This window comes from Dasypus novemcinctus, chromosome 1 (genome assembly GCF_030445035.2).
Source record: "Dasypus novemcinctus isolate mDasNov1 chromosome 1, mDasNov1.1.hap2, whole genome shotgun sequence".
NCBI lineage: Eukaryota > Metazoa > Chordata > Mammalia > Cingulata > Dasypodidae > Dasypus > Dasypus novemcinctus.
The window spans coordinates 34026298-34044241 of record NC_080673.1 but is presented as its reverse complement, the minus strand read 5'-3'; the positions used below and the strand labels follow the sequence as shown (position 1 = coordinate 34044241).

General features: G+C 34.7%; 1 protein-coding gene across 2 annotated transcripts in view; it reads right to left on the bottom strand.

Annotated features, from left to right (window-relative positions):
* Positions 1-3175: 3175 nt before the first annotated feature.
* The window catches only part of GASK1B (golgi associated kinase 1B), a 48195-nt gene continuing 33426 nt past the window's right edge, over positions 3176-17944 (bottom strand). For both annotated transcript variants that reach the window (XM_058277992.1, XM_058277982.2), the window contains exons 4-5: positions 8935-9161; positions 3176-6466 (exon numbers count right to left, since the gene is read on the bottom strand). In XM_058277992.1, coding sequence (XP_058133975.1) covers positions 6259-6466; positions 8935-9161 — 435 coding nt within the window. In that variant the 3' untranslated portion in view covers positions 3176-6258. The remainder of the gene's footprint in view (positions 6467-8934; positions 9162-17944) is intronic.

Below are 17944 nucleotides of genomic sequence, written 5' to 3'. Positions count from 1 at the left end.
TCAGATCTGTTATGATTACTAATGTTATTCACCAGATATGTCTAGTTCCCCTCTTTCTAGGCTATTCTTACATCGTGAGTTGTGCATAGAAGTTCAGGGCCCTTCAGAGCGTTCTTTTACTCAGGCATGGTGATGGAAACATGTTAGATGGTTGCTGCTCCATCCGCCTAGGCCACTGGGTGGTTACAAAGAGGAAAGGCCTTTTACCAACCCGTAATGGACTTGTGCCATGAGAAATGAACCTTTATTGTTTTAAGCCAGTCAGATTTGATGGCATTTGCCACTTCAGCACAGCTTTGCCTGTTCTGATATTCTATCCTTCCCTTCCATTTACCACTGTGATTCTTCACAGTCCATTGACAGCGGTCTGTATCATGGTTTAACAATTCTATCTAATGTACTTTGCTACTCTTCTTCCCTTTCTGCTAGTAGAGAAATATCCTCCACTTCTTTTGGCCCTCTTTCAGAAGATATCCCCCCTGGGCTGTTGAGCCCCTGATGAAAATATGGCTCCTTTATATTCTGGGCATCTTTTCAAATGATACAGATAGTGAGGCATGGGACAGAGAGTGGTAAAGCACATATCTGCAAGCACTCTTACGTGTATCCACCGTTCATTTCTAAGTCTTTCTCCTAATATTTAATTTGTTCCCATGATCCCAGATTTCTTCCTCACCTGGAAAACTTCTTTCAGAACCATATTTTTCCTTTCCTCTGGCTTATTTAAATGATCCTTGTTCTCCCAAATCCTACCATCTTTCTAGGGCACTTACTGATGTCCTACATTGTGGCAATACATGTTTAATACCAAGAATTTTGACAGGGAAAATTTTCATAAAGTGAATGTGAGAGGACAAAAAAAAGTTCCCTTTTATGAAGAAATTTCTATCAACAGGTTAAAGCAGTGGTTCTCACCTGGGATTGATTATATCTCCCAGGGGGCATTTTGCAATGTTTGGAGACGTTTTTGGGTGGCACAATTGGCATGGGTGTGGGTGAGAGAGTGAGGTTGGGGTGGGGCAGAGTTGATGATATAGACATCTAGGGGTTAGAGGCCAGGGATGAGGCTAAACATCCTGCCGTACACAAGACACAGAATAATCTGGCCCATAGTTCTATGAGGTGACCTTGAGGAAGCCTGTCTTTAATTAGGAATTTTCCACCAAGGGTGCCGCCAGATCACTCCTCCTTAAACACCATATGTTATCTCTACTTGAGATAATACTCTGGGCTTTGCAGCCAACAAAGGAAATGACACAATAAGAGAACAACAAAGGAAATGACACAATACTAGCAGCAAATAGCACAACAAGGGTAGTCACCAAAGCTTTTGGGAAAATACCATATTTTAACTCATTTGTGGCCTAATTAGAAGAGAGGAAGATTGAGTCCCTCCTAGAAGGATAAGCTATAAATTTTTTTATTGTTCTCCTTTAAAAGACCTGAAACTTGCAAGCTTACTTATAATGTATTTTAACAAAGTTAGAATTGCTGGATGACAGTTAAAAAAATAAAAGTCCTTATGAGGCAAAAAAAAAAAAAATGTTGACCTCAATTCTTAATACTCCTGGGGGCCTGAATGAGGATACAGAACATAATCTCTTATTCTCCTAAGCAGAAATTGAGCCAATAACAATAACATAGGGTACTTTATAGGGTACTTTATGAACCAAATAATGTCTGGTATGCTAAAGCTAAAGAAAATGTTGGCATCTTACAAAATTACAGCTGTTTCAGTCTCATTTTGTGACTGGTCCCACTTTCTGCAGGCCAGTTTGCCCTTTGAAATACAGCACAGCTATTCTCCAGCATGTGTTTAAAGTCACCAACAAGGCAAGTTTTCTTTATATTTTAGCTCTTTGTCTCAAAAGCTTTAGAAATTTTGACAAGTACTGTTAAGTAATACAGATTACATTTTTTGAAAAAGATGCATAGGACTTTCTTAATGTGAACATAATTGTGCATATTTTTATCAAGCAACTAAATGTACTTTGGATTCATGAGGCAGTTTTCCGCAATGCAAAAAAAAAAAAATTTTTTTTTGAACTATTTTAATCATCTACTGTTCTGTTGTAAGAAAGGATTTCTGTGACTTCAGTCAGTTACCATGCGCATTTTTAGGCTACGAAACAGAGTCTGCCAATAATTCTTCTGAGTCAGACCCTTCTTACTCTAGAGCCCCATCCCAGGAGACAGTAGAGCTTAAAAATTAAGTAAGATGCCATATTTTTACTTAAGTCAGCTGTGTGTGAATGGAAGAGGGAACAAAATGTGAAATTAGTATAGACACCCAGAACTGCTCTAAATGTCCAAAGATACAATGAGAAAGAGTTACAGTTCTTTGCATAAATGTCTAGGAAATATTGGGGAAAGTTCATTAATTTGCTTAGGAAATTGTTATGCCTAAAGCAGGAGCATTATGGTCATACACAGAAAATCACTGGAAGTAACCAAGTTATTTCATTTAATAATATATATTAACTTATTTTCCTTCATGCTGTAAAATGCTATAAAATAAATGACTGTCTTTGGTGTTTTATATTTTTAAAAAAAATCAGGTAACTGATCATCGTTAGTAAATCAAAGAATGAAATGAAAATAAATCCAAAGGATTCCATTTTCCAATTGATTAAGTGAATTGGCAACTTTGATATGGGCTGAAAACTAAATTATTGCTACTGTAAATGACTGCTCAAATTTCATTGGTAAATAAGGTAGCTAATTAAATGATTTTTTCCCAGAACCTAAGTTTTGACCTTTGTTTAAAAACAAAACTTTTAAACTACATGAGGTAAAGATCTTTCTGAAGTACATAATATAATTTCCCACCATCTTAAGTGAACTGTAAAACAAATTTTTAACTTGTGAGTTTTTAAGTTAGAGGGAAGAGTTCCATCAGTGGGCTTCCAGGGATCTGAGAACTCCTTGAAATTATATTCTGAACTATGAAAGCAGCCTGTACTTTTAATTGGCATCTCAAAGTGATCCAGAGCACATAAAAGCTTACTAATGACGATAAAAAATATGTATGTACACAAACACAATCCAACAAAATTCTTAACTACTTAATTGTTCTTTTTTCATAAAGGTAAAAAATTCCTATATACTTAACTTCTGAAAAGTAACCCATCTACAAAAGAAAATGAAACCGTTTACAAATAAAAAGGCATTCATCTTTAATTTCTAATGTTTTATTACAGATTTCTAAGATCACATATTTATTTTCATATCGACTTAAAGAAAACAAAATACACAAGAATAAGCTTCTGCATGTTTGCCAAGGTAAATTATTCTGTTTTAAACTTATCACTTTTAAAAAACTGCATAATGTGCTTATGTGAACTAAACCATAGCACAATCTGTATGCATTTGAAATACAGAGTATTTTCATGGTTACCGTGAGAGAAAAGATGAGTAGTACTTAGAATTAAAAGCTTTGCCTTCAGTTATACATTATTTTAAAATAAGACATCATGAAATATCCACTGATTATAAAACAAAATACTTTGTTAAAGAGCAAAAGTGACTAAACTGAGGCCTTTCATTAAATATGAAGAATTTTAGCATATTGGGAGGCATATAAAGTCAGATCCACATTAGATCAAAGTTGTCCAAAAGCAACTTTTATTTTATTTTTTAAGGCACAAAAATAAAGCTTGTTTCTATGAAGCCTTGAATTCCTACCATGAATAAAATAAATTTTGATTAAGATGTTCTCTTTCCATAAAATCATATATTAAAGTGCAAATATGCCACGTTGATAAGTCAACATGTTAGACAACTTGCCAAATGTGTTATTTCAAATCAGTGACTAAGTCAAACTAGAACTTAGGTCTCCAAACTTTCGTTTGGCTCTTTTTCCATTAAAAGGCTAATTTATGAAAGAAAAGTGTATCTTTAAAAGTCCAGAAACAGCAGGTAAAAGTGGAGATGCAGGAAAGCCAGAGAGTACTATGAATTTCTGGGTAAAGAGGGAAGCAGAACACTGAAGAGGAGCAGTCTGAAGATCAAATTTTTCAAAGGCAAAACCAGCAAATAAAAGTGCTAAAAGTAGTTACATGGAATAATCATAAGTCTACTTTAGTCCATAGTTGCTTTCCACCCTTAGATTTTTTCATTTCTCAATTTTGAGCTAGTGATGCCCACTCTGTTTCCAATTGAGAAAGGGCTTAGATCCCATGGGGAAGATGGGTAGATATAAAAGCAGTTTAAATCACTGATGTAAAGGCAGTGGACGCCAGAGGTTCTGAGGGGAGGGAGAGGGAAGAAGAGGTGCCACATGGGTGCATTTTGGGGACACAGGAATTGTCCTGCATGACATTACAATGATGGATACAGGCCATTATACATTTTGTTAAAACTTTTAAAATGTGCAGAGCAAAGTGCAAATTATAATGTAAACTATAGTCTTTGGCAAGTACAATGCTTCAATATGTGTTCATCAATTGTAACAAACGTTCTACACTAATGAAAGATGTTGTGAATGTGGGAAAGTGTGGGAGGGGGAAGGGTGGGATGTATGGGAATCCCCCTATATTTTTGATGTAACATTTATGTAATCTAAAGCTTCTTTAAAAATAAAAAATATACATATTTTTAAAATAATTATACTTAGACCATTGAACAATCTTTCTCCTTGGTTCATCTTCTCTTGTCATCTTTATTTGTACTTAACAGGTTATTTTGACATTTTGCTCTATACATTTGTATAATTTAGATTCTATAGATATGTTTTTTCTAAGATAAACTTCATCATAATGCCTTTAATAGTTCTGATTCACATTGCTATTGAGGAACCCTTTATCACAACGCAGAAATATGGTACATGTTAGTAAAAACAGAAAGACCCGGAAAGAGGGCAGAATGTAAACTTTCTTAAATTTAAATTTTAACTTTCAGGGAAACAAAAAGTCAGCAAATCTACTTTTAAAACTGGGGTAGGATATGTAGGGTAGAGGTGGGAGGTAGTAAAATGATTTTTTTCCAGGTTTAAAACTTCTATATGAATATCTATGTCATATATGACTGATGATCTTGGGCATCTTCTAGGAAAATAAAGACACAACACATGAATACTGTATGTCCCAGTCCTTCCATACTAATTTAAAAATGGGTAGAGAGAGTCTGGGAAGAATGATTTGAGGTTTAACATTTTCCTAATGTACTGTTTCAGTTCTTAGTCATGTGCTTTCATTGAGAATGATTGATCAGAATGAAGTTTTAATTTACTGTACTTTCCTCATATTTCTTACTTTGAAATAAGCCAGACAATATATTTAAGCATACTAAATACCTGGACCTATTGTCAATATCTAGACAATATAAATTTGATAAGATTTAATAGAATTAAATCATAAAACATACAGAAATCATAGTATACATTTCATAAAAAATGACAACATAAAAAGAACATCCATTTTTAAAAGAAAAATACATTATAAACACACTTTTTAATATATGACTTCATACCTTACAAGTGTAAGAAGTTGTTTAATTCCTCAGGCACTAGACACAAATTGGACCAAAATTGAGAGAGTAAAACTATCTAATATATATCTAATATATAAATGGTCAGATTTGGATGGCTCTTTACTGACAATAAAATAAATTTCTAAAAGGGAATTGAAAATGTGATCCTCCCTGCTTAGAGATGGCTGATTATTTGTAGAGATATTAGAGTACATGTATTGGTGGTATTTCAAATAATCTGTCATCTCTATTTAGAATATATTGTAGGTTCAGATGATTTTACAGATCATATGCCTCAATTTTCTAATATAAAGTTCCCTCTGGATATTGTTGGGATTGCTCTCTTTTTGCAATTAGTGGCAGAAGAACATCAAGAACATTCCAATTAGTAATTGGTCAGAAAAGTCAAAACAGCATAAGATACATATTATTAATTAGTCAGTGCTTCTGATTTATACTATTCTATTAAATGGCATGACAAATGTTTTAACAAAGCAAACTGGAATAATAATTAGAACAGTTCTGCAATCAATCAGATATTGAGCCCCACACAGCACGATGTTAACAGAAAAATAGAAACAAGAATTTTTTGAGCAGTATGCTTTTAAAACCTTTTTCAGTCTGCTTACAGTACTCAAGTTCATCTCCTGTACCTGGTTAATTCATTTATTTTTATGTATTCATCCACAGTGACTTAATCCAAAAAGGATTTGAGGTGGTGTACTGTGTACTTATTTAAAAACAAAAATACATGAATACATCTAGCACCCTAACCAGAAGATCATTTCATTATTCATTCATAGGTAATACTTTGGCCCCATGTGCATTGATGTAGGTGAGAAAAATCTTGGCTCTCCGTTCTATTACATCAATAAGTTTTTCAATTCCTTGTCTGCCTCCTTGACTTTCCCAGTAAACTTTATCAAGAAACAGAGACTGAAGAAGTTTCTGCCTTAAGTGCTGGCTCTTCAAAACAGAAACTGCAGATGTGGGAAACCTGAAAACAGAAAATGATATTTCATCTTAGTAATTGCTTGGAAATTTTATGCCTTACCCAATTGCTCTGCCCTTCATTAATTTGGCAGTAATCATACTAACAAATTGTATCTTGAAAACCAAAGCATTTTAGTCACTGTCAAGCTGACACTTCTCAATAATAATCTAGAAGAACATGTTTCAAGTTAACTGAATTTTCTATACCTTTCAGAAGTTCATATACTAGCATCTTACTTAAGGTAACTATATGTAGGCAAATAAAAGCACAGAATTAGAAAGGGTTTTGTTAGTCTGGTCAACACACTTTCCTTAATCTTAAATTCCATTTTGACCATAGAAACCACTTTTCTCTCAAGTAGAATAGTATTTTTCTAAATGTTGTTATAAAAAATAAAATGCCCACCAGCATTGGGAATTGTGGCAATTTGAGATTATTTATGAATCCCCAAAAGAGAGACTGTAAACTAATCTTTTCCTCTGGATGTGATACCTTTTGATTGTATTAGATTCAGCTGAGATATCTGTAATTAAATTAAGATTAGGGCTTTGATTCGAACACGTCGGTACGATGTAACTCAGGTTAAAGCCCCACCTACTTGGTGAGCTATATAAATGGATACTCATTCAAGAAGACACACAGAAGGAGGCACAGAAAGAAACAGAGCTCCATAAACATGGCAAAGGAGAGAACTTTGATCTTGCAGCTCCAGGAGGAGAGATGAACCCTATACCAGCATATAGCTGATAGAAAGGAAGGGTGAACCCTTGCAGAGATCAGCAACCATCTTGCGTCAACATGTGGCAACTGACTTGGGTGAGAAAGCACCTCTTATGATACCTTGACTTGGACTCTTTAGGGCCTTGTAACTGTAAGCTTTTACCCCAAATAAATACCCAATATGTACTTTGCATACTTTCTGATACTTTGCATCAGTACCCCTTTGGCTAATATACCCACTAACAAGATTTTACCAGTAACAAGTGAAGGCATAGTAAAGAGAAGTAGGGTGCAATGGGGTTCTCTTGCCTATCTTCTCCAAATAACATTCCTCTCCCATCAACTATTTGACAAGTTATGTTCAGCTAAATAAAAGTGTCTTATGACTAGCAATTCTGCTTCACCAAATTGCAAAAGGGATGCATTTTTTTCTTCCATATATATAAGAAAAGCAAGTGATTGACAGAATGCTTTTTTTTTTTGCATGACAAAGAATCTTTACTTTTAAATGATTACCAGTACATTAAGCAAAAACATAAAATAAGTCCTGAATTCTATCTAGTATTTTTATTAAAAGAAACTAAAAGCAGCCCAGTTATTCTGGTATTCATTGTTCAAACTCTTAGCCAGAAAGGACTACTTACAGGTTGCTTGTTGCTTCACACACACTACAAATGACTATTTTGTATTTATCTATTTTCATAGATAAAGCCCCTGACCTTTAAGAAAGCTTTAGGGAATTAAAACATTTAACCCCTTTCTTTCTTTAAATGTGGTTTTTGGTATTAGATCTAAGAAAGAAAAAGTCAGTATTGCCACATATGTAGCTTGAGCTAAATGGCAAAGGAAATCAGACAACATATACCCATTACTTTATAAGAAACAGGAGGTAAAAAGACGAAATTCTTTGGATAAGCTCTAAGTCTGTACAAAGAACCTAGGTTTGCTACTCTCTAAAAAGTGAAAGGACCTACTATATAATATACAGAAATAAGTTAATGCCTTTCCCCAAGAATATAACTCTACTTTGCTAAAGCTTCATGTTTCATGTGAAGGCATCTAAAATGCCCACCCATGGAACAGGCACTCCTTCTCCCCTATCCATTTATGCAGTAGTTTTCATGGATTTCTGGGCGGATGTCACAGACAAAGGCCAAGAGGTTATCCAGAACTGCTTTATATAATTTTTTTTTAAATTTAACCCCCCTGAGATGGCTCCCTTGTTTTTGTTTTGTTTTGGTTTTTTATTTTTTTGCTCATTCTTTGCACTCGTTGTCTGCTCTCATTTTCTACTGCTTTCCTAATATTCACTCAAGTCTGTTCTGCCTTTGGGTTTGCTGCCAGTCAACATCTTCATTCTGTTAACCTCCCCCGTGCCTACTGGATGGCCTAGGAAGGAACCCTCTGTTAGTTCCCCTGCTTAATCCCTCCCCTGCCAGTTCCTGTTCCTTAGATCCCTGCATCTTCCAACCTAACCCACAGGGATTTTCACAGGGTAAGTCAGGCACGCTAATGGAGGTAGAATGTACCAGGAGCTGTTGTAGACGGCATGGCTTGATGGTGGAGGCACTCTTGTTCCGTTCCATTTGGGTTTGTTTCCCTTCTCTGAACTTACCTTCTGAGATTCCACATTCACAATTCCTTTCAAAGGTTAAATCAATCAGACATAGGGCCTGAACTTTCTCAGAAGCTTATTACTTATTTAGTATGACTGTGGTGCCCTGCAAATGTTACCACACAATAGAACTTACTCTTTGATGCCTTCTAACAACTTGAAGTTTAAGTTATCTTCACTTCTGTCAAAGAAACCCTTATTGTCTATGAAGACCAAGTGCTTCGGGTTATGCTTGTGCTGGATGATATGTGCTAGAGCCACAGAATCTTGGTCATCACATTTTGGCCTCAGTCCATTCTGTATACAAGCATCTTCCTTGCGAGGTCTAAATCCACAGCAATTTGTATCTAAGCGATTATAAATCTGAAAATGGAAAACAGAAACAAAATCCAGGATGCTGAGTAAAAACAAAACTTGGGAACGTTAGAAAATTTCCAAAGAACTGGTGCTTTATGAAGAGCTGGCTTGCCAAAATCTAATAGAGTCAGGCTCATTTAATTAAAGGCAACTGTCAGAAGAACTCCAAGGTTCATATCCTTCTGACTCAGCTTTAGTTATAAGCATTTCCAGTTTCTGCTAATAGCTGCAGTCAGAGCATCCATGTTCGGCATCTCCACCCTTACTACTCAGAGTTCCCACTGACATCACATATAGACACACAGCCAGAAGAGTCTTTGACTCCATTCATGACAGAACAGACACCATGTACTTCTACATACCTGGAAGTCTATATGTGGTTTCCACCCTCTGATTACATAATAGAAAACTTGAGTTATCTCATTTTCTCTAATAGTTTATTGCAACCCCTACTTGCTGTGGTTTTCAGTATTACAGTATCTAACCTGAAATAATATAGAATAAATCTATTGAAAATGTGTGAGATCCAATAATATCTAAAACCACTACCTAATTGAAGGCCACAGTTGCATGCTAAATAAGTGTGTAAAACAAACAGAACTGTTGGAGCTTATTTTGAGAAATAGGACTACTACCCGAGAGAAGAAGGTAAACGGATTAATTAAGAAAGTTAGAACTGTGGTATTGCCATTTCTTTTGAGAAAAGGGAGGAAATAATATTTATTATTTAGGGTAAAAGAAAAGCCAATGCTCAGGAGTCAGATAAATTTAAAGTCAAATCTCTATGCTCACAACTGTTAACTCTGTGACCTTATGTAGATCCCTTTACATCACTGAGCCTCAGTTTAATTACCTATATAATGGGAATAATGATAGTCACTTTGCACAGGTGGTAGGATGATTAATGAAAATGTTTGTATGCCCAGCCCAGGCACCTAGGAGATACTCAAAATATGGAAATACGTCTATTGTTGAAACCAAAGAAACACTGGAGAGGGCAATTTGCCTCACAAGCCTCTGAGGCAGAGGGTAATTTATCCATTTTTAAATAAAGGATAATTGAAATTTAGAGAGGTTAAGTAGTCTGCTCCAGGGTAGAATATTAATAAGTAGTAAAGATCTAATATCCACAGATCCAAAATTGTATGATTTTTCCCAGTATATCATCCTGAACAGTGCAGAGAGAAATGAAGGCTAGTCAAAAGTTGTACATATGCTCATGATTCAAAAGAGCCACTGTCACTTTTGTTCTTTTGGCAATAAATTCCTATTCTTTTCTCCTCCTCCTGTGCTTTTGTACCAACCCTTGGATAGTCAGTCCACCTCGGAAGCCAGGGGCTAAGAAAGGGAAGCAGAAAGTACAGTACCAAAAATCTAGCCTACTTTGAAATGATTATCCATCCATCCATTTATTCATTCATTCAACAAATTGAACATCTTCTACCTCCTCTCAGTGAACTAGGCACAAGTGTCCATGGCCAGCACCTCCTCTCCATGACCACTTCCAGAGAGAGCAAAGTGGTTACTTAATTTTGTTTAACTTTCATACCAAACTTCAAGAAGTGGACAAGTGAACTTGCTCTCTGTTTTCTGCATGTAAATGGACTTTGTATCAAGTAGCAGCTTTAAGAAACAAGGATTGTAAGAGAAGTCAGCATAATCCAATTTTCTATGAAGTTTATGCAAAGCCAGTCGTAGGATAAGGAAGGTCAGTGAGGGTACATCTGCACAGCTCAGAGGGTGAGAGTGCCTGCTGGTCTAGGTCCCTAGATACGGGAAACCTCTGTTGAAATTGGTTCTAGGCAGCTGCCTCATGGGGCTAGAAGTCTAACCAATGGTTCACCCAAAGCCTGACCCAGGGGGCAGTAAATTACCACTGCCAGTTAAAGTGCATTGGTTTGACATGAGAATAGGGAAGTTTCTCAAAGGTGAGCAAGGGTGTCCCAAGAAAACCACTATAGGGTAAGGGAGCATAAGAAATACCAAAATGCATCAATTAGAGAAATGCATTGAACCCTTTCCCTTCAAACAATTTCATTTACTTTATGTAGTGTCTTGCCTATCTCTGAATATAAGAGAAATCATGATAGACAAGACTGCATCTGATTGCCAGGCTAACATTAGAGAAAACATGAAAATTAATTATGTTTTAATTAAAAGCACGTAGTAGCTGTTTCCTATTCATCCCTTATTCCTTTACATACAATAGCTAGAAATTCTCAATCACCATGCCATTTTTCCATAATCATTGTATATTTATATCAAGCTATAATTTGATTTGTCATTTACATATGGAAAAAACTAAATCATAGTTAATTTTGACTGCAATATCAGGGTCTATTATGTTGGATATACATGTTTAGAACTTAATCCTTAAGGACAAATTCCCCAATCACTTCTTAAATACTGCTCTGAACGCTAAGTTCTTTCTTCATTGTTGACTTAATGGTAGTTAGGAAAGATCTAAGGACATGTAGCTACATTTGTATTGCTTCCACCACAAAACCGTTAAATAAGCACTTTAAAGTTTAGGCCCTAACATTAAGTACTTCTGTATATATTACAATTGGATATTTTTTAAGCAAAATGAAAGCAATAAAAATTAGTGGTGGAAAAAACTGATTTAGGTGATCTTTTTATGGCCTTACCAACATTAGATTGTTTCCTACAGTGTATTTTTAAAGTGTTTTGTCTGATCTAATTTTGAATCACTCTACAGTCTGTGATGACTTCACCACTTCCCTGACAGACTGTGTGCCATTCAAGTCTAACAGACCTTATTACTGAAAATGGTGTGTGTGTTCAGCTCAACTTCTCTCAAGAAAAATTTTACCACCCATTTCACTCATGAATGTGTGAGTGCATGTGTGTGAGTGCATGTGTGCACACCTACAGAAGTAGAATCAAATTGTAAGGCCTCAAATAATCTGGGTTTTACTTTTTCCAACAATAGTATATTATGTCTTTCTATTATTGCCCTTGTTCAGTCTATCTTAACTAGCTAGTAAATCTTTTCCAATAGCTTTTCTCAGGATTTTGTTTATAGTCTTCCTTTTGAATTCATATTCAATATACCAAAAATAATGCAACCACAAAACCATAATCCATCCCTTAAATTCAGTGCCATTTTATTTGACAGGTAATTTAGTTATAGATTGAATATATTTCTGCTTACTATTAGGATGGTTTACCTATTTTTTAAAGCCTAATAAAGTAAATCCTAGATGGCTATGGATGCAAAATACGGTTTGAATATGCTTGTTTAGTGCACACATTAAAGCAATCATTTCATTTAATTATTGCATGATTAAGTACTGAAGTTTGCATCTTCATATCTGTGTTCTTAGATAATTATCCTACAAATAAGGCTATTTGGGGATAAATTTTGTCAATTAGGCAATCACAAATGAGTACTAATCATCATTATTGTAGATCATTCAAATTTACATCTTCTTACTCTTTAAGGCACAGAAAAGTTTTTGTGAAACTGATCTTCTGTGTCTCCAGAGTACTGCCAAACACCATTTTCCATAAAATCACCCTTTACTCTTTTAGGAAAATCTATCTTTTCAATGTTTATCTAACTAAAATTATACTTAGAAAAATCCAGGTGTTCCAGCCAATTTTTTGTTGTTGTTGGCTGGGATATTTTTAGGTATATTTCCTTCTCTACAGTGTTTGCTGTTGTTTTTTTTAAATTCCGTTTTCCTCTTGGTAGTGTTAGTTGTTTCTGTAAGAAAAAGTATCATCTGAGTGACGCAGGTTGTGCTCACTGTGCCTAAGCAAGAATGCCTCTGCTGCAATACCACAGCTTCCCAAGGCCACTAGAAATCTGATGAACACCAACTTCCCACACTACAGACACCTCTCAGTCTAGATATGTCTCCAAAAAAACACGTCTATCAAAGCAATTGGTTAGTTTCTTCATAGCTTCTTTTTCCTCAAAACAATGGGATTAAATGAGCAATTTCAGACAATTTCCAAACAAAGGTAATAAAAAAAATGCTGAGTGCTGCTAATGCTGCTAATGGAAAACAATTAGCTGTTATTTGTTGAGTGTTTAGTATGTGCCAGTAACTGTACACTTAATGTTTTACATGTATTATTTCATACCATCCTCACAGCAACCTTAAGAAATGAATACTGTCCTTAAACCCATTTGATAAAGGAGGAAACTGAGATGCAAAAATTAGTTGACCTTCACAAGGAGCCTCAGCTCTAAATGGTGGGATTCAGGATTCCATTCCAAGTGCCTGGGATTTCAATATTCATGTTCTTATCCATTCTGATTGTATCTCTCAGGTATTGCCCCAAAACTGTACAGCAAACAAGCCAGGGCATTTGTATAGACTGTAAAACAATGCTGCACTTATTAAACACTGGTTATATGGTTTCAGCAAATACAGAAAGTATTTCAATGTGTACATTCAGGGGGAAATTCACGAAGGAGAGAGTATTGCAATTGGGTTTTAAGAGACAGATGTAACAGACAAAGGCATGAAGATAGGAATCAAAAGTCATGTTTAGACAGAGAGTATATACCAGTATATAGATCAGTACTTCTCAAACTGTCTGTAGTGAAGAACTCATTGTTTTTTGATTTTTCTTTTCCTCACAATCTATGTGAACTCTTGATTTTCTAAATATAATTTAAAATTGTGGAAGCAACCTAAGTGTCCATCAACTGATGATTGAATAAGTAAATGTGATATATACACATGATGGAATATTACTCATCCAAGTTCTGATACATACAAGAACATGGATGAATCTTGAAGACATCAGGTTGAGTGAAATAAGCTAGACACAAAAGACAAATATTGTATGATCTCACTGATAGGAAACAATGATTAGAATAAGCAAATTCATAGAGTCAAAATCTAGAAAATAATTTACCAGGGGGTGGGGTGGGGCTAGGGAAGGGGGATAAAGGCATAAAATGTACAGAATACCTATTTGGAAAGATAATAATGGATAGTGGTGATGGTAGCACAATACTGTGAACATAATTAACAGCACTGAAATGTACATGTGAATGTGGTTAAAAGGGGAAATGTTAGGTTGCATACATGGTAACAGAAAAAATTAAAAAAAAAAAAAACATTAAAGTGCACTTGACAAACAGAATCCTAAGTTAAACCATGGTCTATAGTTAACAGTACAATCATGAAAAAACAGGCTTTTATTGATTAAAACAAATGTGCTACACCAATACAAAGTGTTAATAATAGGCTAGCGTATGGGAATCCTATATTTTATTCATGATTGTTCTGTAAACTCACAACTTCTCTAATAAAAAAACAATTGTAGAACAAAATTTAGAAAAACACAAAATACCAGCCCAATATTTTATTAGATTCAACAGACAAAATGTTTTTCTGCTAAATTGCTATCAAAATTTCTAAATGCTTACTTATCATGGACCAACCTTGGATTACACTGAGTAGTACAGTACAAGATCATATTGTCGAGAGTAAAGGATAGATAGTCAGAGCTAAAGGTAAATAAGAGTATTGCATCTGTAAGAGGAAAATTCTGATTTTCTCCAAGTTTCATTGCCATTTCCTCATGTAGAACTAGAAGAAAATTAGAAGGCAAAGAAGCAGGTTTCTTGTAAAAAAAAATTTTAAAGAAGAATACTGTAGGGAACCAAGGCAGAAGAGAGAAGCTAGAGTTAAATGAAGAAGCTCTTCTAACCTAAATCAGGAATTCCCTTTATCTAAACATTTTTCTGGTTCAATTATTTTAGTTAAAATGGATAACTTTGTCTATTTTTCTACATTTATTTTCCTATACCTCTTTAAGGCCCTGGATTGGAGACACAGAGTTACAAAAACACATGGGCTTACCTATTTATTAGTTAAGGATGTTCACTTGAAAATCTTCCTACATGAATTTGCTTCTTTACGTGTATGGTAGTCATGCTATCTAGTGGACTTAGAGTTACACCATCTAACTAATGAATGTGTGAAGATAGACCAGACCCCAGAGAAGAGCAGCCTGAAGCAAATCTCATCACTGCCAGGATATTGAGTTATATTGGTGCAGATATACAAAGCAGAGACCCACAGCATTCTCACCCACCTGCATCTGTATCATTTGGGAACTCTAGCCTGATAAAATAATGAATTTCATTTTTGTTCTGTGCTGCCATGGCAACAAGTGCCTGTTAAATTAGTATGCATGCAAATGTGACTAGCAGAGCAGTTGATGAATGATGAAAAACATTAAAAAATAGTCTGCAACATATCCCTCTAGCATTGGGCTTCTCCTCCCCAGCCTGTCTTTGTAAACAGTAATCATTGTTCTATACCACCTACCCTATAGAATTCCACATTAAAAATAAATATCAGCGTGCACCATTCAAGGCAGAACCCCTAATTCTCTCACATTACTGAATCATGCATAAAGCCATAGCAATTTTTCTTTATATACAAATAAAAATATGTTAATGCCATGATATATTTGGCTCTGTTTATATAGATTCAATGCTTAAAATCCATAAACTACACCTCTAAATGAGTACCAGATGCCAAACATCACTCTGCCACGAAAGACTCCGGGGAAAGGCACTAGGCAAGTGACAATCTATTTTTAGAGAAAGAAAATTCATGTTCTATAATTTGCACAAGCAGAGCTACACTAAAATAGCTTCTGCCAAAGCCACACCTACCTTCCTCTAAAGATCTATAAAGAGTAGGCTATAGTCAAAATAACAATAATATTCACATTTTATGAAATTATAATTTTTAGAATACATTTATATTAAGTGACAAATTTAGAACTGGAGCAAAACAACCTTTATATAAATAATATTAAAAAATAATTTCCTTCAGTAAAGTAAAACACCTTTTTTTAATGATTTTTAATAGTTTACATTAATAGGATTATAAGTGTAGGATGTTTATTTACATCTTGGAATATTGTCATTGCAATCTTTTCTCTTACTTGACTTCATTCATATGAATTTTTAGTATTCAACAGAATTTTGATCAATTTAATTTTCCCTATACTATAAAATAATAAAAGTACATTGAAAGGAAATTGACAAAAATAACTAAAGATTATAAACATAATAAGTATAATAATAAGTGACTATACTAAAACACAATTCTGATTATGTTTAACAGAACTCAGTGCAGTAAATCCAATAGCTCTTCACTCAGTTTTTTACTGAAGTCAGTTCTCTTTTTAAAAGTAAATTAATTCTGACAAACAAAAATAAGAATAATTCTATTAATTATTAACAGAATTAATAATTCCAGGTAATGAAAAATTAATTTTGCTTTACTGAATTAAACTTTGTTTCCAAGATTATTTTGATATGGTGTATAGAATTTTCCATTCTAAGATGGATTTGTTTCTTTGCTTCTTGAGTTAACAAATAAGATATAAAATAAAGTCCTCTATGTAGTCTGCCTATAAAATTCTAGAAACTTCTAAAGCACTTTACATTATAGAGTTTCTGACCATCAAAATAGCCCAAATAGTATTATTTTTCCCTCACAACACAAATGGAAAAATCTTAGAGAGTGTAAGTAATGAGATACAACTATGACTGATGTGGATTTCAGCAGATATCTGTCTGACTCACCAACTACCTCCAATGGTAGAAAACACAAGGTTCTTGCTCTCATATTGATTATAATCTAATGTCTCTAAAGACGAATTGCTGTGTATCCTTCATACCTATTACCATTATATTTTGCACAGTGCAAGTACTAAATAAATGTTTTTTAAAAAATCAATGAAAGAATGAATATTGGTTCCACTCAGCTCATCCACTGAAATGCACTGCATATAGTTACTAAAAGGCCTCTAATTAGGTTCAGACCTCCATTTTTCCTTGGCCTATTGTCATGTAAAAAGCTCAGATCTTAAAATGGCAGAAACTTAGAATCACAGATATTTAAAGATACCTTTGAAGATACTAGGTACTCCACAGACAAGGAGAGTTTATTTTGGAAATGTTACCCTGGAACAGTGCTTCCCAAACTTTTTTATTTCAGGACCCTTTGACATTCCTAATAATTATTGAGGACCCCAAAAAGCATTTGCACATGTGGGCTATTTGCCATGTAGAAATTAAAACTGAGAATTTCTAAAATAGTTAAGTGTTCATTCAAAAGTAACACTGATAAATCCACTATGTTAGCATAGAAAACATATTTTTAAAAGAAATAGTTGCACTTTCAATTTAAAAAAACAGAGAGGGAACAGATGTGATTCAAGCAGTTGAGTGCTTGCTTACCACACAGGAGGCCTGGGGTTTGGTTCCAGGTTCCTCCTAAAACAAACAAACAAACAAACAAAATAAGCAAAACCAACAAAAAACCCAACTCAGGGTAGCTGATACAGCCTAGTGGTGAGTATCAGCTTCCCACATATGAGGTCCTGGGTTCATTCCCCAGCTCCTGGTACCTCAAAAAAAAAACAAACAAACAGAAAAGTGGATTTTTTTTTTTCAGGTAAAACTAATGTCTCAGGAAATAAGCAGCTAATTCAGATCACAATTTGAACAATAGTATCCATGGTTTTCATCAAGACAACTATTGCACTTTGGGAGGCAGCCCAAGCCTTTTACGCATTCTTCCTATTTTGTCACACAGGATATTAAAAATATGTGTACTTGCAGTAGAGATTTAATAAAATTACTAACTTTTATTTCTTCATCAAGGACAGTCTTATGTGCATCTAGCATTTGTTTCATGCTTTTTCCCCTGTGAGTTCAGAGGCAGAAGAGAATATGCTGACTACTAGGTACAGTTTGGTGCCCTGCCTCAGCTCAT